General features: G+C 41.2%; 1 protein-coding gene across 5 annotated transcripts in view; it reads right to left on the reverse strand.

Moving 5' to 3' along the window:
• The window catches only part of ildr2 (immunoglobulin-like domain containing receptor 2), a 127,244-nt gene that overhangs the window by 61,309 nt on the left and 38,534 nt on the right, over positions 1-27,401 (reverse strand). For 3 of the 5 annotated variants that reach the window (XM_072260269.1, XM_072260268.1, XM_072260266.1), the window contains exons 2-3: positions 5,784-6,122; positions 4,463-4,582 (exon numbers count right to left, since the gene is read on the reverse strand). In XM_072260269.1, coding sequence (XP_072116370.1) covers positions 4,463-4,582; positions 5,784-6,122 — 459 coding nt within the window. Of the gene's footprint in view, positions 1-4,462; positions 4,583-5,783; positions 6,123-9,938; positions 10,139-11,895; positions 11,949-15,738; positions 15,905-27,401 lie in introns of those variants that run through there. The other 2 variants (XM_072260267.1, XM_072260270.1) reach the window with 2 other exon arrangements.

Genomic DNA, 27,401 nt, shown 5'->3' on the forward strand with positions numbered 1-27,401 from the left:
CACATGCATAAAAACAACAAACAATTAAAAAGAATAATGAATTATATAAAAATTAAGTTAGAGATTGAAGAATGGATTTGGAATAAATGTGCATAAATATATAAATACCAGCATGCACTTACAAATTATAAGAAGTGCAGTGCAGTGACTGAGGTAATGGGTAGAGAAGGGTAAGGGGTATAGAATGTGTGGAGATCAGGTGAGCCAGATGCCAAACCATGGGAATTTCTGAACAACTGGAGTGGGTTATTGGTGTTTTACCTCAGTCATTTTTCAAAAGGCTCAGTCAGTGTCTGGACATGGAAAAATTATCCTCCATCCTTCAATCAGGCAGTAACATGGCACACAGTATCATATTAGTGACATTTAATCAATGTATTTAAAGTTCATCTGTTGTACCTTCTCTGGTGCTACGATTCATGGGAGACATTGGCAAAGGAAGAGAACTTCCTGTTCAAACGATACTCATTTTATAGATGACTTCACTAACGTTTTAATAGTTATGATCAGTAGTAAATTATTATCAAAATATTTAAAACATACACCCAAATCATACTCTGTATTGCAATGACATACATATGGACAATTTATAACTAGTCCAGCTCAAATAATTAAAAGAATACCTTACAGTAAAGGAATGATATGCGAAACATCAGCTTAGCTGCGTTGCTTGAGATATTCAAAGAATCAGCATGCACCTACAGTGTTTATCCTCATTATAATACTAGCTACAGTATGGTCTGATGGTATTTAAGTTAATGTTCAAACCAGAGGTACAGTTTTTTTTAAAGCTTGGAGTGAGATTGTTGTAATAGTGCACTTAACAACAAGTAGCACTTCAAATATTCGGCAGAAATTACCCCCATTCCTTATTTTAGTAATTCGGTAATTCTGACTAAAACAAGGAAAAGGGATTTTATGTGTAGTTCTCCGAGAAAGGCATGTTAAACTTCAAGTTTAATTGTCATTCAGTCATACATGAATATCCATGAATACAGCCAAACGAAACAGTGTTACTCCAGGGCCAAGGAGCAAAACACAGTACCAACAGTCACGCACAGCGCAAGGCATATATAGCACATATAAAATAGAAGTAAAATACAGTCACAGAAAACAAAATATAATCCAAGACTGAGTCCATGAATACTACAGAAATCTGCAGTCAAGCACAATATGGTTTGTCTTCTGCCGAGTAAGTACGGGGTGGGAGGAAGCATTGACTCCAGCCTGGAAACCACACCACACTGCATCCGGTAGAGCACCCTGACTACAACGTCACTCTCTTGGGCGGCTGTAAACAGGCAACATTGTGGCTTGAGGTCCAGCCCTCACTATGACCAAAGCCACACAGTTCCCCCACATCAGCCAATTAATCAGTGAATTGGACTTGCAGCATTCTACATTAACAATCTCCAACAGGGTCCTGTGATCGCAAGAAAAGCAACTAAGACGATCACTTGCTGTTAGACTGCATGCCGCCTTCGTGCACTGACTGCTCCGATGCTTTTCGACGCAGGCAGCAGCAACTCCAGCTCTTTCAGTTTCTCTGCCAGTAAGCAACTCGTTGATGGGGTAGATCTGCAGGACTTAAATTTCTAAATGCCCAGCAGGGTCTTGTCATCATAAAAAAATGTTTAAAAAGGACGATAACACCTTTGGTTGACCCTGTAGAAGCTGCTGTGTTTGAACATGCCACCATCTTACTGGAAGCCGCTATGTTAAATGATCTAATCTGGTTTCTGCTTGCATATAATCTTAATTTTGGCGCAACTGCATCCAAATTTGTGCCCATTTCTCAAATGTTTTTGTCCACCCAACTTTGAGCTCAAGCCTATTTCAGTATCAGCAAATAAATCTTGCTTGAACTAGTGGAAAGAGGATAGCAGAAGATGGTGGAAGTTACAGAGAATGTGGTGGTTGGATCTTGTTGAAGATGCTGAAGTTCTGACCATCTTCAATTGGATCCTCCACCAAACAATCTTTACCTCCTCCCCACTCTCTGCAGGAACTGCTCTCTCCATGCTTCTCTTGTCCGTTTCTTCCTCCCGGCACTTAATCCTGCAAGTGGAAAAGGTACTATACCTGCCCATTCACCTTCTCCCTCACCTCAATTTAGGGCCCCAAGTAGTCATTCCAGGTGTAGCAACACTTCACCTGCAAAACTGTTGGGGTCATCAATTGGCAAATGCCATTTTGAGAGGACTAGAATATAAACGCAAGGATGTAATGCTGAGGCTCTATAAGGCTCTGGTGAAGCCTCACTTGGAGTATTGAGAGCAGTTTTGGGCCCCTCATTTAGGAAAGGATGTGTTGACATTGGTGCGGGTTCAGAGTAGGTGCATGAGAATGATTCTAGGAATGCAAAGCTTATCGTGTGAGGAGTTATTGATGGCTCCGGAACTGTACTCACTGGAAGTTAGAAGAATAAGGGGATCTCATTGAAACCTATCAAATGTTGAATAGAATGGATGTGAAGAGAATGTTTCCTATGGTGGGAGAGTGTAGGACCAGAGGGCGTAGCCTCAGAATAGAAGGACGTCCATTTAGAACGGAGATGAGGTTGAACTTCTTTAGCCAAAGGAGTGAATTTGTAGAATCTGTTGCCACAGGCAGCTGTGGTACTGGGTCATTGGGTTTATTTAAAGGAGAGGTTGATAGATTCTTGTTTAGTCCGGGTGTGAAAGGAGAATGGGTTTGAGAGGGAAATGGATCAGCCACGATGAAATGTGGAACAGACTCTCGATGGGCCTTACGGTTAATCCAATGCTCCAGATGCATTGGTGAGACCCAATGTAGATTGGGGACCACTTTGTCAAGCATCTGTAACAAGTGGACAAACATTTTAATTCCAATCCCCACTCCCGTTCCAACATGTTGGTCCATGGCCTCCTCTACTCCCACAATGAGGCCACTCTCAGGTTGGAGCAGCAACACTTCATACTCTGTCTTGGTAGCCTCCAATTTGATGGCATGAACATTGCTTTCTCTAACATCTGGTACTTTTTCTCTCTCCCCCTTCTCTTTTCTTCCACTCTCCACTCTAGCTTCTCTTACCTCTTCTTTTCTCTTCATCTGCCTATAACCTCCCCCTGGTGGTACTCGTCCTTTCCTTTCTGTCATGATCCTCCCCAATCAGATTGCTTCTCAGTTTTGCCTTTTCCATCTATCATCTCTCATAGTGGCAGATGGAGTTCAATCTGGAAAAGTGTGAAGTGATTCATTTTGGAAGGTTGAACTTCCAGCAGAGAACAGGGTGAATGGCAATAGTCTTAGTGTGGAGGAATAGAGGGATCTTGGGGCCCAAGTCCATAGATGTCTCAAAGTAGCCACTCAAGTTGATAGGGTGGTTAAGAAGATGTGTAGGGTGGTTAAGAAGATGTGTAGGGTGGTTAAGAAGATGTGTGGTGTGTTGGCCTTCATTAAGTTAGGGGATTGAGTTCAAGAGAAATGAGGTAATGATGCAACTCGATAAAACTCTGGTTGGACGACATTTGGAGTGTTATGGTCAGTTCTGGTTGCTTCATTATAGGAAGTATTTGGAAGCTTTAGGGAGGGTAAAAAGGAGATTTACTAGGATGCTGCCTGGATTAGAGAGTATGTGTTAAGAGGAGCCACTGAGTGAGCTAGAGCTTCTCTCTTTAGAGTGAAGGATAATGAGAGGTGTCTTGATAGATGTGTTTAACATGATTAGAGGAAAGTATAGGAGGGATATTAGAGGTAGTGTTTTTTCACACACTGAGTGGCAGGTATGCAAATGCACTGTCAGGGATGGTGGTTGATGAACGAAAAATTGAGAGCAATGTGTTAGGCAAGCATTCGACTGATCTTGGAGAAAGTTAAAAGGTTGGCACAACCTTGTGGCCTGAAGGGCCTGCACTCCTTGTCTATGTTCTATGTCTATTAATGCCCTTGATACAAAACCAACTTTTAATTTTTGGAGTTTTGCCAAAGGCCCACAGAAGAATGCAATTAGCAGAAACAGCTGAGGGAAGTTAATTCAGCGAGGGTGTGCCGGTTTAGAATTGGAGAGAGTAGGTTGGTGGGGCCAGCTTTTATTATTTGTATTTCAAAACTTGCACAAATTGTTCTGGAGACTTAAAACACTCATTATTTGCACCTGCTATGCCAATGCCAGGGGGAATTACACTGGACTGAAAACAGTAAGTAAAATCGAATGGAAACTCCAGCCTTCTATTGAATTCCTAGGTAGTTTTTAATATTGTGAGCATAAATCCTATTTAATATATTATACAAAGCCAATTTTGTAATTAAATATCATATTTGGACCAATACTTTTTCAAAAGACTAATGCTAAATTACCATGGTTCCTATTTAATTCTCGGTAGTGGAAAAAATGCATGCACAAATTCAAAGCAAATGTCCAGGAGGTTATTCCAGTTTGCTTTTGGCTACACCTACATTTATGGCCAGCTTCTTAAATACACCAGCCATGTATACTTACCCAAGACAAGAAGTTCCATTCTTTCCTCACTGTTACCTACAATATCATCTGGAGTGATAACTGAGCAGTAATAAGCTCCACTGTCTCCCCAGTGTAACCTTCCAATCTGGAGATCTGCATCTATAAGACACCAAACCATTGCACATAATTGAACTAGACAGCATTGGAAAAAAAATCAAGGTTCAGTCTACAAACAAATATGTGCTCATTAGCATCCTTTTATCATCTATATTTCTAATTGGTGAGTAATTTCTGTTGAACATTCAATGCACAGCTATATTATAGTAGAGAGAAAATGTAATTCAGTAACACAATTGACAGTATGATGTTGTTCTTAGTAGACAATGGTGGGATTATTTTAAAATTTCAGATTGATACCAGTTACAAAATTATTACAATAGAGTGTAATTCATCTATGGCAATGGCACTATTCAAACAAAATACATTATGCTGATTTATTTTTATCTATTCTGCGTGACCGCTAAGGATTTTTATTTCCAATTTTTAATGAAAAAAATATTTTCATGGAATTTCAAGTAAGATTTAAGGACACTAATGTGGAGTCTTAATTACTTCAACTTAAATTTTGCGGTTCCTTTTGTATTGAGACCACCCAACCGATACAAGTATGTCCCAATTTACATGAATGATTATAACCATAAGATTTATATATTCAGTGTTGAAATAGGTTAAGTAAAATATTTTGGCCCTGCAAATTCACAGCTAAAATGTTAAGTGAACGAGCATGAGAGTTCTGGTGTCCCATCTATAAACTCATGGTATGCTGGGCCTTCTAAGAATTATAAGCATACATTTACTATCAGCAAGTTGTAAAGTATTGAACTCTTGGAATTCTGACTAGTGCAATGATGACAGAAGTTTGCCCCCAAACCTTTGAGCCACAGGTTAGACTTAATCAATGCTGAGAGGCTAAGTATGCTCTCTTATTCCTGAAAAATATTTGTGCTAAAGAGAGGGAAACAGAATACATATTCCCTTTCAGACATTAGATTTGTCACACAGTCTCAGATATCAGTTCTCACTTGATTTTTATTACACTAGTTGAAACAATAAAGGGCCACAAGAGAATTATATTAAATTATTTAAGTGCAAAAGAAAACACATCTTGCAAAATATATCTCAAATTCTGCAATTTGGATGCTTTGGGATTGTTACTGATCCAAGCTAAGAAATTCACTGTAATGTAAGATGGATATACATGCACAATTGCTCCAATGTTTAAATATCTTATTAGTAATTATACACCAAAATCAAATCTATCATCAAATACATAAAGTTACTGGGAAATAATAATCCTTACTGTTGATGATGGTTATTTCCCTTCCTTTGTAGTACTCTCCTAAGGTGACAGCAGATCCTTGACGGGAAGCCACAATTCGGACTGTGCGACTATTATCTGCGCAGTCTAGGTATGGATCCCACGTGGGTGCCTGTTCTTTCTGGCTGATAACATGTGTGGATGTGCTGTGGATACTGAATGCATCTATGGTACGGTCCTTGCAGTATGACTTAAATCGCCATTGCACAACAGGTTGTTGGACAGATGTGGTGGAATACTGACACTGCAGAACCACAGGCTGGAACAACATGGCTATCTTTTTGTATTCTGAAATGGTCACTTGAATACCAAAGGATGCACCTGTAAATATAATGAAAAATGATTTAGAATAAAAATGACTAAGATTACTTCATATGTACAATATTTTCTTCAGGAGCCTTAAATTTTATAATTCAGATAATAATTCCACATGCCATTATATGATCATATTATTATATCATCCTGATGTAATAAATACTACTTAATAATTCTGAAGAAAATTACCCCCTAGATTCTTCTATATTCTGCACTAACATACACAATACCAACAGAAAATAGCTTTTTGACAGTATAAAAACCTGGATGTTATACTTCAGTTGTTCTCATATAAGGTGTATTTTCAAGAGTGTTTTTTTTTTTAAAGAGAGTTGACTCACAGCAGTTTATATTTATACACTAGTGGCAATAGTAACCCACTTGAAACATTGGTATTTACATTGGATTCTGAGGAAAAACCACTTGACAGCATCATCAATGATTGCTTCTAGCATTTTGTAGGTGATCAAGAGTAGATTGTGCTAGTTTGTATGAACATGACATAAATGGACAACTTTCCACAATCATAGAAACCAGTGTTATAACTGTGCAAGAACATATTGGCTAGAGATGTATCTATTTGAGAAGCTCAAATCTTTAGTCCACCAGCTGAATTGTTGTCACATCCCATAGCCTTTATTGTACCCTGTATTCTCAGCCACATGGAATTGAACTGTCCAAAGATGGTTGGGACTTGCAACTAGACTGCAGAATTTCCACCTGAGCCGTTGGTTGCAAAATCATTTAGCTCTGTGTATTGCAAGATTTTTCTGGCATTTAATACATCATTTTATTTTATATTTAACACATGTGAAAGAAATGTATAAAGTATTAAAGATCTCAGTGCTCACAGTGCTAAGCACAGTTTGGAATTCCAGTAGGGTACAGATGCCTTGACCCATGGCTACTTGCCCAGAGTGGCTGGGGACCATACATACTGTAGGACAGCATGCAATCAGTCCCTTTCATGTGTCATGGTTTTTTTTACTCACTGATAGCCCTCTCCTCATACCTTTCACCCCTACACTTGAACTTGGAACTATTTTCCACAAATCCCTGCCACTGGATTTCATGGGGAAAGTCCATTAATAGCATTGACACACTTCTCATGAGTCACTGCAAAAATTATGCAACAGCAGCCACTTCAGGTTGGTTTTTACTGCTTACTGAAAAGTAGGAAACACAATAACAATTAAATTAAAGATGTTCTAATATTGGAATTTATTTTAGTGTCATCCTATTTGGCATTATGACAAAGTAATGCCCATTTAACACCTGAAAAGGGGTAGCACTGAATGCTTGAAACCACAGAGAGCAAAACAATTCTTATTTGTCTTACTGCTTATTTCTTGCCAACTATCAATGCTGTTTGAATACAAACACACTCAACTGATGCTATTTCAAAACTATTCACTCTAGGCATGGCATAGTGTCTAATGGCCACAGAGGTGCATGCAACTGATGCTGGTTAGAAACTGTTCAGCAGAAGTCTCTTCTCCCAATTAAATGGCATGATGTCCCAAGTATATGAAGGGAATCCGACTATTTTCTCAATTAGTTTTTTTTGTTCTTTTAGAGTTGTTCCACGTAAGTGGCTGTCCTAGTTAACTGATGGCCCAATTAACCAGAATGCTCTGTATATATTTTCTATTGAAACCTTTCCTTGACATCTCCAACTGTTCGACTGCCTTGAAAAGTCATTGTCAGCAACTGAAAAGTTACTAGTTTGGTAAGAAAACAATGTTTTAGAAGCAAAAACATTTATGAACAGTCAGGTTAAACAAAGCAGTGCACTTGTTGTAAAGAATTTGGATTTGGTGGGGAGAATATTGGTTATCAAAATAAAACAATGCATTTTTATTTTCTCTGTAAACTGCAGCCAAGGAAGATTGACCACCCAAGATCAAAGAATGGAGAAACTTACCCCACACATAGCTTTAATATAAGAAGAAAATGTTTAAAGGGTGTGTTCTCTAGTTTTTGACATGTCTCTCATAATTTTATAAACTTCTATCACAACTCCCCTCAGCCTCTGACACCCCAGACAAAACAATCTGAGTTTGTTCAACCTCTCTTTTCAGCTAATATGCTAAATCCAGGCAGCATCCTGGCAAATCACTTCTTCCATATCCTTACTATAAAGGGGCAATTGGAACTACATGCAAACTACATGCAATAGTGTGGCCTAACCAAAGTCTGATACAACACCATCATGACTTCCTGGCTCTTATATTCCATGCCCCAAGTGATGAAGACAAGAATGCCATATTCCTTCTTTCAAGTTCAATAAACTGGACTGGTCAAAGAACACTGAGGCTGTCTACAAGAAGGGCCAGAGCTGTCTCTATTTCCTGAGGAGACTGAGGTCCTTTACCATTTGTTAGACGATGCTGAGGATGTTCTACGAGTCTGTGGTGGCCAGTGCTATCATGTTTCTGTTGTGTGCTGGGGCAGCAGGCTGAGGGTGGCAGACACCAACAGAATCAACAAACTCATTCGTAAGGCTAGTGATGTTGTGGGGATGGAACTGGACTCTCTCATGGTGGTGTCTGAAAAGAGGATGCTGTCTAAGTTGCATGCCATCTTGGTCAATGTCTCCCATTCACTACATAATGTACTGGGTGGGCATAGGAGTACATTCAGCCAGAGACTCATTCCACTGAGATGCAGCACAGAGCGTCAAAGGAAGTCATTCCTGCCTGTGGCCATCAAGCTTTACAACTCCTCCCTTGGAGGGTCAGACACCCTGAGCCAATAGGCTGGTCCTGGACTTATTTCATAATTTACATATTACTATTTAACTATTTATGGTTCTATTACTAGTTATTATTTATGGAGCAACTGTAACAAAAACCAATTTCCCCAGGGATTAATAAAGTATGACTATGACTAAGTTTAATTGTCATTCAACCATACATGAATACAAACAAACTAAACTGTTACTCTGGAGCCAAGGTGCAAAACACAGGACCACAAGTCATACACAGCACAAGGCACATACAATATAGCAGTAAAATACAGTCACAGTCAGGCTATAGAAATATAGTCCAAGTCCCCGAATCCATGAACATTGCAGCAGTCTACAGTCGAACACAATAGAGCTCATCTTCTGCCACGCGAACACCAGAGAGCAGCACCGATGCCAGCCTGGATGCTGCACCACACCACCTCCGGCACCGACTCTCCTGGACGTCTGCAAACAGGTGACAGTGCAGGTTAACCACTCTATCTACTTACATTGCCACTTACAAGGAAGTATGACTCGGACTCCAAGATCACTTTGCACATCAGTACTGTTAATGGGTTCTGCCATTAACTGTATACATTGTCTTTATATTTGACCTCCCAAAGTCAAACACCTCATATTTGCCTGGATTAAACTTCATCTGTCATTTCTCTACCTATAACTGTAACTGATTTATATCCCGCTGTATCCTTTGACCTTCTGTAAATTGTATGATCAGATTTTGCTTGGAAAAAAAATGTAGTATTTATTATTTTTAAGAGGTATACTGGACTTCTTAGAACCACAGATGTATGGGCATCAAAAATCAGGATATCCCTAAGTAAGATATTTACTTCTCCAAGGAGTGTAGGACATGTGCCATTGAGATCCATGATTATGTATAAATGTGTATTAATTGTAGAAATGAATTGGCACAGTATACTGATTAGTTCCTCTTCTCAATGATTTACTCCTTTGAAACTCACCAAGAAAATACAATTATAATGTTTAAAAGACATTTAGATAGAGATATGGATAGGAAAAGTTTCACATGTCTGGCCCATATCTTATCAAGTGGTAATAGCTCAGCTAAGCACCTTGATGAGTGGGGCCAAAGGGTCCCATTTCCATGCTCTACAACTCCATGACTATGACTTCCCGCTTCAGATTTGCGTCATTCATTACTAATTCTTCAGTTTGATTGGTTAAGTAGAGTTGTGTTCACCAAGATCCCAGAGCTGCTGGAAAGCCAGCAGGCAACTGTAAACGCAATGAAAGTTTGGCAGTTTCTTCTCAGCTGAGGGAAACATGAGATTGTTTAATTATTACAAGAAATCTGATTTTAAGAGCAAATGCTGGAAATATTCTGCATGTCAAACAGCATCTGGAGGGAGAAAAATTGAGTTATTGTTTCAGATCAGTTTCCCCGCAGATTATCCTCTTCAAGCATTTGTGTGCATTTTGAATCTTCAGCACCTACAGCATTCTAGAAATCTTCACTTTTGTTGGAAGTTAAGCTTTTGAAACATGCCTGGTGATTTACACCCACACAGATTTCAAAAGGGAAAAGTAACATTTTGGTCTCCTTTCATTCAAAAGAAACAAAAATCACAACAGAGAAGGTCTTTTTTGTCTTTCAAAATCAGGTAACAAATATAAATTATTAATAATGATCTAAAATATTTCAGTTCAGAATCTGAATCAAATATGATGAATCCCCATTCATCATGCTAAATTAACTGCAAATAATACATGAAAACAGTTGTTTTTCACAAAGATAACAGTTATAATTAGTAGCCAATATTTAGAAAATTGCTTTGACTTTGATGTTGAACATGCCTCACTGAAAATAATCTATTGCACCTAATTATAATTAGATCCTCAGTTCCCATCAATTCATTGAGGATTATTCCATATGAAATTGTTTTATTTATTTAGAGATGTAGCACAGAAGAAGCCCTTCTAAGTCCATCGAGCTGCACCATCTAGCACCCCACCTTAGCCTAATCACAGGACAGTTTACAATGACTAATTCACCTACTAACTAATGTGGGAGGGAACTGGAGCACCTGGGGGAAACCCAAGCGCACGTGGGAAGAATGTACAAACTTTCTTACAGAGGGCACCGAAATTGAACTCCGAACTCTGACTGTAAAAGCATCATGCTAACTGCTATATTACCACAGTTCCCTGATTTTGTTGCTATGCTGGAGCATCCTGTCACCTGTTTAGATCCAGTAACAATTTCATTTTAAAGAACGTCCACTAAACTCCCTTAATAATTTTCTCAGATTTATTATAAATTAATTCATACGTCACAATAGAGCTTTTCATCATGTATTCAACAAAATTATTTCCGAACACTTGAACATGTTGTTTGGAACATTATAATACAGGAAGAAGTAAGTAGAGATAAGAAATAAGTGGAGGTCAGAATCACTGTAGTTGGAGTTCAGAGCTCAGTTCCAGTGCCACCTGTCAGAAGTTTGTTCATCCTTTCTGTGACCATGTGGGTTTCTCCTTCCCCTGCCCCCCACATGCTTCTGTTTCCTCCCACATTTCAAAGATGTACCAGTTAATAGGTTAATTGGTCATTGTAAATTGTCCAGTGATCATGTGAGGGTTAAATAGGCAGGTGTGACTTGTTAAGCCAAAAAGGCTATTCCATGCTGTCTCTCTAAATAAATAAATAAACAAACAAACAAGCTTCTTCAATCCATTTCAATGTATATAAATTAATCTTTAATTTATTATTTCTTCAACCTGTCTTTTTCATAAAGTTTAGAACAATTGCGAGAATTACATTAGAAATTTCATTTGTTTTGTTCCCCATTGACATGTTTAAAATACTTCTGATATGTGACTGCTTCTGAAAAAAAGTACATTTCTCTGCAGAATTATACAATCAGATCATTTATATTTTATGCATGCAGGACCAACGTTTATAGAAATTCAATAAATTTAGTAAACATTGGGGAATCAAATATTTTTCAACTTTATTTCAGTACTAGTTCATGACAAGAAAACTTTGATGGTGTAATAAAATGTACTCACATTGTTTTAGAATTGATTTGATTATTTTTACAAATCACAGAAGAATTTTCTCTCACTTGATGTAGGTTCCACCTAACAGTACAAGTTAGTCCAATCCTAGGAAGTCTGGATTTTGCAAGTGTTGCGCAAATCAGGTTTTTAAAAAAAAAACACAACAGTACTATTATAACAATAGCATCTCTGGCAATAATATGCCAGTAGCATGAGATCACACTCATTTAACTAATACTCAAGTCATTAACTTTTTTTTGCAAGTTAGATTTCCTGTGACAGCCAAAGACACTCCTTCCCTCTCAGACCCATAGTACCAAAGAGTACATTCATTTTAGTGGTGTGTTAACAAAAGTGCAGGTGATCAATGGAGATGTGGATGAGTACTCAGAGGTGAGAGAGAAGCAAACACAAGGGCGGTTCGTGTAGTAAATATAATAAGATCCTGGAGTTCAGTTTGAGATTGCAAAGAATACAGAGAATAACAAAAGGTGCATCATCCCAAAGCACAAAGAATAAAGCAGTATTGAGAGTCAAGACCACTGTGATTTTAGTTAGCGCCTAGCCTAGCATGATTTAGGTTTTCTCCAAGGACATGCCCTCTTCTCATTTTTACTGCCAGGAAGGAGGTACAGAAGCCTGAAGGTACACACTTAGTGATTCAGAAACGCTTCTTCCCGTCTGCCATCCTATTCCTAAATGGACATTGAACCTCCATCAACTCCAGGAGAAGTGCAGGGAACAACAGAAACCCTCTATGTTGCTTTCATCAACTTGACCAAGGCATTCGACCTTGTCAGCAGGGACGGGCTCTTTCAGATTCTCCTCAAGATCGGCTGTCCCCCGAATCTCCAAAGTATCATCAAGTCATTCCATGACGATATGAGGGCTACTGTTCAGTATGATGGCAGCTCATCAGAACCCTTCGCTATTCGTAGTGGAGTCAAACAAGGATGCGTGTTGGCCCCAACAATATTCGGCACCTTCTTCTCAATGCTATTGAAGCACACGTTTGGGATGTCAACAGAAGGCATCTACATGCACACCAGGCCTGATGGGCGGCTGTTCAACCCTGCGCGCCTGAGAGCAAGAACAAAGGTGCGAAAGATATTAATACGTGACATGCTCTTTGCTGATGATGCTGCTATAACCTGGCACACCAAACAGCAACTACAAACTCTCATGGATCGCTTCTCTAAGGCATGCAAGGACTTCGGGCTTACCATCAGCCTAAAGAAAACAAATGTCTTTTCCCAGAACGTAGTGGAAACACCAGTCATTACCATTGACAATTATGATCTAGAAGTGGTCCATGAGTTCGCATACTTGGGGTCGACCATTAGCGACACTCTCTCCCTCGATGCTGAAATCAATAGGCGTATCAGCAAAGCAATATCGATCCTTGCTCAACTCTCCTCACGGGTCTGGGAGAATCTGAAACTCGCTACAAAGACCAAGACTGCCGTGTACAACGCATGCGTTATCAGCGCCCTCCTGTATGGTAGCAAGACTTGGACCATCTACTCCAAACAGGAGAGGAAACTCAATAGTTTTCAACTGCGCAGACTTTGCCACATCCTCAGCATCACCTGGATAGAAAGTCTCAAACTCTGACATCCTCTCCCGTGCTGGACTTCCCACAATGTTCACACTTTTAAGACAACGCAGACTGCGCTGGCTGGGCCACGTCTGTCGTATGAAGGATGATAGACTGCCAAAGGACATCCTCTATGGAGAATTAGCAACAGGCAAGAGGAACGTTGGTAGACCCCAGCTTCGCCTCAAGGACCTCTGCAAACACAACATGAAAGCTTTAAAAACCAACACAGAGTGCTGAGAGGATACAGCAGATGACTGCAACAAATGGCAAGGTACTCTTCAGCAACACCCACAGCAAGGTGAAAGGGTGAGCCTGAGTCAGCTTGAGGAGCGGAGAGCTAAACGGAGGGCACAGCGGACAACAATTCCACGACGCCCTACACATGCAGCAACTGTGGCAGAGCCTACTGTTCCAGGATCGGCCTCAATAGCCACAGTCAACGCTGCTCGACAAACCAGTGACTACCAGAGGCGCAATTCCCATGGTCGACCATGACCAACGGAGGCCGGCCACACACACACACACACACACAGCCTAGCATGATTTAGGTTTTCTCCAAGGACATACCCCCTTCTCATTGTTACCGCCAGGAAGGAGGTACAGAAGCCTGAAGGCACACACTTCAGAAATGCTTCTTCCCGTCTGCCATCCTATTCCTAAAATGGACATTGAACCCATGAACACTACCTCACTTTTTTTTTATTATCTGTTTTTGCACTATTTTTAATTTACCTATTTAATATACATATACTTACTGTGATTGATTTAATAATTTTTTTTCTATATTATCATGTATTGCCTTGTACTGCTGCCAAGTTTACAAATTTCACAACATATGCTGATAATATTAAACCTGATTCTGAATGAATCACCAATAACTTAATTTCAGATAATCATGAAGTAGTAAAATGGTGTATTCTTCCCCTTTCCTTTCCAGTCCTGATGAAGTTTTATTCCTCTCCATAGATGCTGACTGCCCAGCTGAGCTCCCGCAGCATTTTGTGTGTGTTACTCTGGATTTCCAGCATCTGCAGAATCTCTTGTCTTTAAAATGATTAATAGACTGGGGGGTGCTGAGCACCACCATCTGATCAATGGATTCTATAGCTAGTTAAAATCTAACTATATTTACACATTGAACCAAAATGAGATTAATAACAGACTTAATTATGTTCTACATATCAATTAAAGCTGCTCAAAATGGAGAATGAACCTTTAACTCAAATTTTAGTTGTGATCTACAAGATCAGCCATTTTGTGGTTAAACTAAAATGGAATTTGATTGCCTGAAGTAATTACACTGTTCCAAGATAAATTCTAAAAAACTGAACAAATGGTTTTTTTGGAAATGTTGAGTTATATAGATAAACAATTGTTTCAATCTGAGAGTCTGTTCTTTTGTTCCACATATACTCCCAGGACCTAAATGACATGGCAGGACTGCAAAGCATTCCTCCCCCGTACACACTTCTTAGAAGGCCACAATGGTATCCTTGGAAACAAACTTTCTGAAATTCTCTTCTGTGCTGTATAATGAGAGCCATTTTAATCTCAAGTGGAAAGCCTCATTTGTGCTATTTTAACTTTTTGAAAGCTGCTCTTGACTCTGCACTAAAATAATAAACAAAATATCAACGCCTAATTAATTCTAAATTATGGGGATATTTATCAAATTATGTATAAATTATACAACCTTGAGATTCGTCTGCTTGCAGGCAGCCACAAAACAAGAAACCCAAAAGAACCCAATTAAAAATAAAAGACCAACACCCAATGCAGAGAGAGAAAAAAAACACACAAATCGTGCAATTAAAGCAAGCGACAGCACTAAGAAGGAAAGTGAGTCTCCCGCCTCAGTTCAATGAAGAGCAGAGTAAATGTCATGAAGCAGTGAGCAGAACCAGCCCCACCCTCACCTCCTGTCCCGACACCCTGCCCTTTCAGACCATCTGGTCCGCAGGTTAAATTGTCCAAGCAGCAGGTTGTCCCCTGCACTAGGACCCGGGCCCGCTGCATCGGTATACTCTGGGCCTGGACCCCACCGCCATGTTTCGCCCCATACACGATCTTTCCAAATTGGCCCAATACTTAGATCGATCAGACCTCACTCTTACTTTAGTTGGATGAGCTCCGAAACTGCTCTGCTCTGGTTTTTCTCCACTTCGTTCGCTCCAACTCCACCTTGAACATGCCTTGACCCCACTCCGACTTTGCATTGCACCCTCATGCTTTGACCCTCAAGTCAGCCTCACCTTTGCTTTCTTCTTCATTGTTTGTGGTAACTGTTTACCACAATTTTCCACAGAAAAAAGTATTATTAATATGGTATTTAGTTGTAAATCTTGCTTTATGAACCACCAGTAAGCTGTCACCCTTCTTTAGTAGCGCCATCTTAAACTGGAAATTTGGTCATCATTAAAAACGGCTGGTGAATGCAGTAGGCCAGGCAGCATCTATAGGAAGAGGTACAGATGATGTTTCGGGCCGAGACCCTTCGTCAGGACTAACTGAAAGAAGAAATAGTAAGAGATTTGAAAGTGGGAGGGGGAGGGGGAGGGGGAGATGCAAAATGATAGCAGAAGACAGGAGGGGGAGGGATGGAGCTAAGAGCTGGAAAGTTGCTCCTCACCTACCACCCCACCAGCCTCCGGGTCCAACATACAATTCTCCGTAACTTCCGTCACCTCCAACGGGATCCCACCACTAAGCACATCTTTCCCTCCCCCCTCCCCCACCTTCCGCAGGGATTGCCTCCCTAAGGGACTCCCTTGTCCATTCGTCCCCCGCATCCCTTCCCACCGATCTCCCTCCCGGCACTTATCCTTGTAAGCGGAACAAGTGCTACACATGCCCTTACACTTCCTCCCTCACCACCATTCAGGGCCCCAGACAGTCCTTCCAGGTGAGGCGACACTTCACCTGTGAGTCGGCTGGGGTGATATACTGTGTCCGGTGCTCCTGATGTGGCCTTCTATATACTGGCGAGACCCGTCGCAGGCTGGGAGACTGTTTCGCTGAACACCTACGCTCTGTCCGCCAGAGAAAGCAGGATCTCCCAGTGGCCACACATTTTAATTCCACATCCCATTCCCATTCTGATATGTCTATCCACGGCCTCCTCTACCGTAAAGATGAAGCCACACTCAGGTCGGAGGAACAACACCTTATATTCCGCCTGGGTAGCCTCCAACCTGATGGCATGAATTATTATTTTTTTTTCTCTCTCCTTTTTCTCCCTCTGTCCTTCTCACTATACCTCTTGCCCATCCTCTGGGCTTCCACCCTCCCCCTTTCTTTCTCCCTAGGTCTCCTGTCCCATGATCCTCTCCCTTCTCCAGCCTCATATCCCTTTTGCCAATCATCAACTTTCCAGCTCTTAGCTCCATCCCTCCCCCTCCTGTCTTCTCCTATCATTTCAGATCTCCCCCTCCCACTTTCAAATCTCTTACTATCTCTTCTTTCAGTTAGTCCTGACAAAGGGTCTCGGCCCAAAACATCGACTGTACCTCTTCCAATAGATGCTGCCTGGCCTGCTGTGATCACCAGCATTTTTTGTGTGTGTTGCTTGAAATTCCAGCATCTGCAGATTTCCTCGTGTTTGATCATTATTACTGTGTACACAAAGTAACAATGACCTATTAATAACATAATAAATTTATATAGCACCTTTCATACTTTAAGATACAGGCTCAAAGTGCTTTACATAGATTATAAACCGCAACAAAGTCCACAAAAGGTGTATGAAAGTAATCCCAGTAATAAAGCACACTAATTGCAATGAAAACTGGCAAAGTCTGGCACACAGCTTCACTGGCTGTCAAAAGTGTCAAGAGTATAATGAATATAATGTTTCTGAACAAAGTAAAAAAAAGTTAAAGCATATTTTAAAAAATTTTAAAAACTCCTTAATAAAGATCAGCTAACATACCAAACAACTTAAACATAACACAAACACCTTAAGTAATTTACTCCTTCATACCTTACTTTGTTGCAGTAATCAGTCTCATATTTTGATTATTAATCCATGAAGACACAATATAATGAAAGCAGTTTTAATTATCACAGAAGATTAACAAGGCTGGTTTGCTTGTTTAATCAAATGGAAGTTGAAACCAAATAATTCAATCAAAAAGTAAAGGATATTTGACATTCAGAAATGAGCTTTGTGTAGCTTCAACTGATTGTGAGAACTCAGAAATAACAGGCAAGGAAACTAGCATAGTATACTTTGCAAACTGATTACTCGAAATACACCAATTGTACAACAGGCCTGCACACCCCACACAGCTGGACATAATTTGTGATTTATACTATCACAGGCTCTCTCTTGCTGAGGCCTCTCCAGATCAGAAGCCTGGTCCTAGAGAGCACCCAGGACCGAGTCTTAATACCAAGGCTATCATAGCTGACCCTACTTACCTGCTGGGGCAGCACATTTCTCTAGAACCTTCAAACTTGTATGGGAACAATAACTTACTTTACAGGCCAGCTAAATCCATTTCAAGTCTTCCAAGCTGAACCCACAATACAGTCCAGGGCACCCACAGTCTGGGGCAGCAGATGGGAGCACTTCTGGTACACAGCATTGAGAAGGTGGTAGTCAACACAGAACCACCCCAACCTGTCTTCCTTCCTGACCAACAACGCTGGGGCAACCCAGAGGCTGTTGGAGGGCTCAATGATGCCAGCAGCTGCCATCACTTTGATCCATGGCTCCGCTGTCTGGCGTTTGGTGAGAGCCGGGCAATGGGACCAGATAGAGGGGCCACCTCTTCCCTCTTATCACTGCACAGTTGCCGGTGACCAGAACCAGCTGAACCACCATTGTTGGCCACCCAGGCAGGAATGGCTGGTCCATGTTGGGGAGGACACCCGGACAGATGATGGTGATGGTTGACCACATGTCCACCAATGCACGGCATCTGATGCCTTCCACCATGCAGTCCATGTATAAACCTTGCTGTTCCCCCAAATGGCCCACCAGGGGAGGTGACAGCAGATGGATTCTGCTGGAGGTCTCGGATGGCGCTGGAGTGCAGGGGGCTAAGATTGCTCCTGCCCTCTCTGCCTCTGCCAGTGATGACGGTGATGTCAGGCAAACATGCTGCTGAAGATGCTCTGGCATCAGCGCCTTTACAGAAGTGTGGAGGGCGAATTCTTCCTGGGTCACGGGAGAGAACTGGGGTTAATCCGTGCCGACCACAGTGGTGGAGATCTACCATGAATGCCCCCAGGCTTTCTCCCACATGGCCTGCTGCCCAGTTCTTTCCTCATTGCTTCCTCCAATGGGCTTTGCTCAAAACGTCACTGCAGCGCCACTACAAGGGTCCTGTATCCACACTGCTCAGCTGGCGTTAGGTTGAGGAGGGCATGCAGGGCATCCCCCTCCAGCACCAGGGCAAGGTACACCACTGTCTCAGAGGGGCTCCACCCTTTGTGCCATGCGGCAAGTTTAACTTCCAGGTGGTTGGTACCATTGTATCTGGGGGAGCTTCAGGGTGGATTGCTGGGCCTCATTAGTCCTCCTCTTTCTCTAGCGGCGTTGGTGGTGCCTGCCGCATTGCCTATCCTCCCATGACTGGGGTGTCTTGTGCTTCCCAGTGCAGGCTGCAAGGAAGGTGGGAAATGTGCTGCGCCGTCTGCCCCAGATGGGGAGCATGGGCACACTTGCCCCATTGGGGTTTTCCCCAGAAGGCATGATGCTCGGTTCCCAGGTTCTCCCTCTGGATCGGCATCCTTGCTTCGGGAGCTCAGCCTGGGGCTGTGGGGAGTACAAGGATGTTATTGTGGCATCACTCAGCCAGATTTTCCAATCTCCCTCCTACATGCTGATTCATCACCACTTTTGATTTGGCTAATGACAGTGGTGTTGTCTGTGAACTTGAATATGGTATTGGAGCTGTGCTTAGCCATACAGTCATAAGTACAAAATGAGTAGAGAAGAGGTTTAAGCACACAGCCTTGTGTTGCACTTTTGCTGATGGAGATTGTGAAGGAGACGTTGTTGCCAATCAAACTGACTGGTGTCTGCAAGTGAGGAAATTGAGAATCCAATTGCACAATGAAGTATTGAGGTCAAGTTCTTGGAGCTTATTGATTAGCTTTGTAGGGATGATGGTATTACCTCAATGCACTGTTGTAATAAGTTGATCTGTATGGACCAACTTCAGCATCAGATTTATTACTGTATCACTGTTTATATTATGTGTAATTTGTTGTTTTGCAGCAGCAGTAGAATGCAAGGATAAAAATTACTGGTTTTGTTCTTGAGAACTACCTTTAAGCCAATTTCTCTGTAAGTCAGAAATCTGTTTTCTATAGTAATCCATTGTATTGTTCTGCATACACTTACAATTTTTTCATTTCATCAAAATGTCACCCCAACACTATCCATAATTAATAGAGTATTCAGACATTAATGAATATCATGAAATATGTATCATTATTGCTGTTTTGAAGTATAGGTTAAAATTGTATGGAGCTGGATTTCAGTAGTCTGGTCATCCATAACACAGGAAACCCCTGTCTGTTCAAGCAGCACAACACTCAGCAGAAGTTGCACACAATGTCTCCATCAGCAGGAATGGGAATGAATGGGAACCACTAAAGAAGGGAACAACATTTCTAAAATGCACTCTGAAATTCTCAAAGAATGCCTTAGCATCAAATTACTATTTGCATTTCCAAGCCAATTTCCAAATGCAGCAATAATCCGTCTCTGCCACCTGAAAGCTGTTGTCATTTCTTTCTATTTACCGGAAATGTCGTTATCCAATGCAACTGTTGAAATTTCAACTTCCCCATTTGCTCAACCAAGTTTCACAAGTGATTTAATGGAAATCCGTTGCTGAGAGTGTTTAACAGTGCCTCGTAGCATCACGGCTGGTCAACCTTGTGACTTTAAGCAATCATTAGGATGATAGATGACAAAACTAGTAACGCTGTTGTCTCAAAGATCCAGAAATGTAGATTCAATCCTCACCTCCAGTGCTCTATGTATGGATTATGTTCTTCCTGCCATTCTGTTTACCCAAGTAGTTGGTTTCATCTCATGTCATATTACATGGAGACATTCACTCATATATTGTCTATGTCTTCCTGAGTTCTTTATCTCCTCACATGATAAGACTAAGTCAGGAATCAAAAGGTTGAGTATGGTGTGACTGGTGTCCTGAGCTGCATATATTTCAATGCAAGTAGTATCGCAGGAAAGGTGGATGAGCTCAGGGCATGGATCAAAACCTGGAATTATGACATTGTAGCCATTAGTGAGACTTGGTTACAGGAGGGACAGAACTGGCAGCTCAATACTCCAGGGTTCTGTTGTTCTACACGTGACAGAGTGGGAAGGATTAAAGGAGGAGGGTTAGTGTTACTGGTCAGTGAAAATATCAGGCTGTGCTCTATCAGGACAGACTGGAGAACTCAACTAATGAGGCATTATGGGTGGAACTGAGAAATAAGAAAGATATGACCAGGTTAATGGGGCTATATTGCAGACCACCCAACAGTACTAGGGATTAAGAGGACCAAATTTGTAAAGAGATCATAGACTGTTGCAAGAAACATAAGGTTATTATAGTAGGTGATTTTAAACTTTCCACATATTGACTGGGAACCTCATACTGTGAAAGGACTATATGGGATAGCGTTAGTCAAATGTGTTCAGGAAAGTTTCCTTCATCAGCATGTCGAAATGCCAACGAGAGAGCATGCGGTACTGGATCTGCTATTAGAAAATGAGACAGGGAAGTGTCAGAAGCTTGTGTAGGGGAACACTTTGCATCCAGTACCCAAGATGCCATTAGTTTTAAAGTAAATATCTGGAAAGATAGGTCTGGTCGGTGGGGTAAGATTCTAAATTGGAGAAAGGCCAATTTTGATGGTATCAGAAATTATCTGGCAAGATGTACTCGGAAAGTGAGAAGGCCTTCAAAAATGAAATTTCGAGAGTACAAAGCTTGTATGTGCCTGTCAGAATAAAAGGTAAAGATAACAAGTGTAGGGAACTTTGATTTTCAAGAGATTTTGAGGCCCCAGTTATGAGAAAAAAAAGGAAGTACATAGCAGGTGTAGGCAAGTAGGAATAATTGAGGTGCTTATGGAGTACAAGAAATACAAGAGAACACTTATGAAAGAAATGAGGAAGAACAAAAGGTGGCATGAAGTTTCTCCAGCAGACAAGGTGAAAGATAATCCTAAGGGATTCTACAGATACATTAAGTGCAAAAGGATTGCAAGCTACAAAATAGGTCATTTAGAAGACCAGAATGGTAATCCCTGTGTGGAACCAAAACAGATGTGGAAGATCTTAAATGCATTCTTTGCATCTTTTCTTACTCAGGAGATGAATACAGAGTCTATAGAAGTGAGGCAGAATAGCATCAACTTCATGAACCCCATACAGATTACAGAGGAGGAGATGTTCGGTTGCCTGTAGGAGATCAGGGTGGATAAATCCCCAGGGTCTGACAAAGTATTCCCTTGGCCCCTACAGGAGGTAAGTGCAGAAATTGCCAGGGCCCCAGCAGAGATATTTAAAACATCCTTCGCGACAGGATACTCAATGTTTAAAAAAGGTTCTAAACAGAAACCAAGAAATTATCAGCTAGTGAGTGACATCAGTTGTGGGAAAGTTATTGGAAGATATTCTAAGGGAACAGATATACGAGTATTTGGTTAGACATGGACTGATTAAGGATAGTCAGCATGGCTTCATGCATGGTAGGTCATGTCTAACGAATCTTAGAGAGTTTTTCAAGTAAAGTGGATGAAGGTAAGGCAGTGGATGTTGGCTACATGGACTTTAGTCAGGCATTTGACAAGGTCCCGCAAGGGAAGCTGGTCAAGAAGGTTCACATGCTCGTCATTCAGGATGAGGTAGTAAATTGGATTAGACGTTGGCTTTGTGGGAGAAGCCAGAGAGTGGTAGTAGATAGTTGTCTCTCTGACTGGAGGCCTGTGATCTGGATGATAATGTGTTTAACTGGATCAGCAAATTTGCGGATGACACCAAGATTGGGGGTGTAGTGAACACTGAGAAAGGCTATCATGGCTTGCAGAGGGATCTGCATCAGCTGGAGAAATGGGCTGCAAAACGGCAGATGAAATTTAATGCAGACAAGTGCGAGGTTTTGCACTTCAGCAGGACCAACCAGAGTAGGACTTACACAGTAAAGGGTAGGGCACTGAGTGAGGAGTGTGGGGGAACAAAGGGATCTTGGAATACAGGTCCATAATTCGATGAAAGTGGTGTCACAGGTAGATGGGGTCATAAAGAAAGCTTTTGGCTCATTGGCCTTCATAAATCAATGTATTGAGTACAGAAGATGGGATGTCATGTTGAAGTTGTATAAGACATGGTGATGCCTAATTTGGAGTACAGGTATTGTGTGCAGTTTTGGTCATCTACCTACAGGAAAGATATAATCAAGGTTAGAAGAGTACAGAGAAAATTTACAAGGATGTTAACAGGTCTGGAGGACTTGAGTTACAAGAAAAGATTGCAAACAAGATAAAATCTACAGATGCTGGAAATCAAAACAATACACACAAATGCTGGAGGAACTCAGCAGGCCAGGCAGCACCTATAGAAAAGAGTAATTAGTTGACCTTTTGGGCCAAGACCCTTCATCTGGACTGGAAAAAGATGAAGTCAGAGTAAGAAGGTGGGGGGTGGGGAGGGAGAAAGAAGTACAAGGTAGCAGGTGACCAGGAGAGGGGCAAGGGTAAAGAGCTAGGAAGTTGATTGGTGAAAGAGATAAAAGGGCTGGAGAAGGGGGAGTCTGGTATGAGAGGATAGGAGGTCATAAGAGAAAGGGAAGGTGGAGGAGCACCAGGAGGAGGTAATGGGCAGATAAGGAGATACGGTGAGAGAGGGAAATAGAATGGGAAAAGGTGTGGGGAGGGGGGAGGATTTACCAGAAGTTCGAGAAAACAATGTTCATGCCATCAGGTTGGAGGCTACCCAGATGAAATAGAAGGTGTTGCTCCTTCAACCTGAGGGTGGCTTCATCACAGCAGAGGTGGCCATGGACTGACTTGTGGGAATGGGAATGGGAAATGGAATTGAAATGGGTAGACACAGGGAGATCCAGCTTGTTCTGGCAGACGCAGCTTAGGTGCTTGGCGAAGCGGTCTCCCAATCTATGTCAGGTCTCACCGATGTACAGAAGGCCACACTGGTATCATCAGATACAGTAGATGACTCAGGCAGACTCACAGGTGAAGTGTTTCCTCACCTGGAAGGACTGCTTAGGGCCCTGAATGGCAGTAAGGGAGAAGGTGTAGGGGGCAGATGTAGCACTTGTTCTGTTTTCAAGGATAAGTGCCAGGAGGGAGATCAGTGGGGAGGGTCAAATTAACATGGGAGTCATGTAGAAAGCGATGCCTGTGGAAAGTGGAAAGCGGAAAGTGGGGGGAGAGGGAAAGATGTGCTTAGTGGTGGGATCCCGTTGGAGATGGAGGAAGTTATGGAGAATTATATGCTGGATGCAGAGGCTGGTTGGGTGGTAGGTGAGGACAAGAGGAATCCTGTCCCTGGTGGGGTGGCGGGTGGATGGGGTGAGGGCAGCTGTGCACAAAATGAAAGAGATGGGGGGTAGGGCAGCATTGATGGTGGAGAAGGGAAACCCCTTTCTTTGAAGGAGGAGGACATCTCATTAGTTCAGGAATGAAAAGCTTAATTCTGAGAGCAGGTGCAGCAAAGACAGAGGAATTGAGAGAAGGGGATGGCATTTTTACAAGTGACCGGGTTGGAATAGATATAGTCCAGATAGGTGTGAGAATCAGTGGGTTTATAAAAGATAGCAGTACACAAACTGTCTCCAGAGATAGAAACCGAAAGATCGAAAAAGGGGAGGAAGGTGTTGGAAATGGACCAGGTAAATTTGAGGACAGGGTGGAAGTTGGAGGCAAATTTGATAAAGTCGACAAGCTCAGCATGGGTGCAGAAAGCTGCACCAATGCAGCTGTCAGTGTAGCGTAGGAAAAGTTGGGGAGTGATACCAGTGCAGGCTTGGAGCAGGCAGTTCCACATAGCTGACAAAAAGGCAGGCATAGCTGGGACCCATGCAAGTGCCCATGGCTAAAGACTGAATAAGTTAGGACTGTATTCTTTAGAACATAGAAGATTGAGAGGAGATTTAATCGAGGTATGCAAAATTATGAGGGATATAGATAAGGTAAATGCAAGCAAAGTTTTTCCACTGAGGTTGGGTTGGATTACAACCAGAGGTTATGTGTTAAGGATGAAGGGTGAGAAGTTTAAGGGGAATATGAAGGGCAACTTCTTCACTCAGAGGGTTGTGAGAGTGTGGAATAAGCTGCCAGCACAAGTAATGCACGAGAGCTCAATTTCAACGTTTACGAGAGGATAATAGGGATATTGAAAGCTATGGTCCCACTGCAGGTCAATGAGAGTTGGCATTTTAAATGTCTCCGCATGGACTACATGGGCCGAAGCGCCTGTTTCTGTGCTGCACACTGGAACCTAGCTTTGCACCATCAACAAAGCTGCATGTATTACATCACCTTGTAAGGGGATCTTAAGGGCCCTTATCCAACTTCGATTCCTGTTGAGAAATTTTGTGCAACAATAATTTTGGTGAAAAATATTGGGTAAAATGCATCTGACATAGATTGTCCATCCCACTTGGGACATGTGTTGTTAAAATTCTCAGAGGAGAAATAAAGTATAGTGTTTTTTTTAAAAAAAAATGTTGCTTTGCTGATGATCCAGGATAGAACCACTCCCAATTAAGCCTATTATGTCAGCAAACAATCCTAGATCATCCATGGCACATTACTGTTTTTAAAATCAAATCCGTGCACTGCATTTCAGTAATCTCACTGCTGATATTCAGAAGAATCACAATTTTGTGCTGCTTCTTATCAATGTTATTCAAACTAATCCCAGCTCCTATGGCTTTACACAATTCTTCGTTTCAATTGCTAATCTATATTCTTTTTTTTTAGGATGCAATGGTTCTAACTTCAATTATTGCCTCAGCCCAATAATAACTCTTGCTGATTTTTTCTTCTAATTTTTCTCTTGCTCTCTTAATAACTATTTTATCTTGAACATTCGTGATCAGATTCTCCACAGGGAAAATATTATTTTTAAATTTAAATTTCAGGCATTAAAATTGGATTAGTGTCACTTGCTTTTTGGTAACTCAAAATGGCATTCTCCATTGCATGTGCAGACCTGAGGAGCAGCACTACTTAATGTGAAATCAGGAGTGAATTACTAAGCTGCTGGATGATCTCACTTGATATTGATTTGGTTTTACTGGAGATTTCCTGGTTTCCATAACTGTTTAAAGTTGCAAATGTTTGCAGGGAGTGTGTACAAAGTGCTAAAGGACATTTTGCAGATTTGAAGTTTTCTGCAGAAACTAATTGCTCCCTGAGGAGGTCAGATTAGTGGACATTCTCCGTGAACTGCAGGATGACCAAGAGAATGGGAGGTCAGCATGTGATAAATTACTGTAACAGTAAAAGAAATATCCACATTAACTTTTTTTTTAAGAAGTTAACTTGGATCAACAGTGTGGAGTGCAAAATGTTAGGAGTCAATGAGAAGACCACCGAGATGGAAACTGGAGTAAGAAAGGCACATCCACAAGCTTCAGGTTTAAAACAACTGAAACAGAGAGACAGCGGTGAGAGAAATCAGACTATGAATGAAAAGCAGCATTTGTAATGAGAAACTTTATCAAATGGAATTCAGCTCAGGTTCAAACTAAATATGGAGACTGCAAGTGATCTTAGAAAGTCCAAGAGTATAGCAATCTTAAACGGGCATGCTGTTACCAATAAAAATTAGTGAACAATACGATTTCCACTATTTAGCCGTATTTATTCCATTCGCTGTGAATGTGTGAATTTTTAATTAAATTTAATACCTATACTGTTACATTGGTTGACTTAGTTCTAGTTACTGATTAGACCCAAAACCTCTGCTTTCTGATCTCAGCGATACATGCAATGACAGGCAGGAGATCCAAGTCACCCAGCTGGAAAGACTTGGCAGGGTGCAGTCTGCAGCAAGCAGATATGGGAGAAGCAAGGAAAGCAAGATAGTTATTTCAGTCAAAAAATAAATAGGTTAATCCAGTGAAGTGTACCATAATTTAATGTTTTTTTACTTGTAATCTTTCTGTGGGCAATCCTGATTGAAGTATTCATCAGAATCAAGTGGATCTTCTCTTCATCAGCAGAATTCTGCTTCCATTTTCTCAAATAACATTTTACCCTCCAGCTAAAAGCCTATCTTATCTTTGGTCAGGACCATTTTTACTTTCAAATGCAGGCAATTTTACGGAAGACCGCACAGCAGTGAGGGCTGGGAGCGAATTCACTTAACAATTCTGGGAGATTTGTTCAAATTTGCAACCTTTCTCAAGTCCTCTTTGAAATTCCATTTAAAAATGCCTAAGAACAAAGATTCCTTGTTATTAAACTATCCTTGTCAGCAGAATAACAGTGTCTTTAATCCCAGAAGTTAATTTAAAGTATTTTCAAACACCATAGAATTTCCATAAATATTTAGTAATATCAGTTTAATGTCTATTTTTAAGTCCAGAAACTGATACTAGTCCTCTCTTGATAAAGTTTTCATCTTTTGAATACACTGCAATCCAAGAATAACAGCCTGAGCACAGCGCAAATGTTGTATGAATGTATCTTAAAAGCCACTGGAAAATTTCTAAGGAAAATGGTCAACAATCTGAAATGTTGATAGTTTCTCTTTCCACAGATGTTGCTTGGCCTGCTAAGTACCTCTAACCTCTTTTCAGTTCTTGTTTCAGGTTGTCATCATCTACTGTGTTTTGCTTTTCAATTAAATTAGGTTATGTTTGATTCCCAATGACTTTATGAGAGTAATACTGCAAGATTCTTCCATTAAAAC

The sequence above is a fragment of the Mobula birostris genome, chromosome 6, assembly GCF_030028105.1.
Source record: "Mobula birostris isolate sMobBir1 chromosome 6, sMobBir1.hap1, whole genome shotgun sequence".
Taxonomy (NCBI): domain Eukaryota; kingdom Metazoa; phylum Chordata; class Chondrichthyes; order Myliobatiformes; family Myliobatidae; genus Mobula; species Mobula birostris.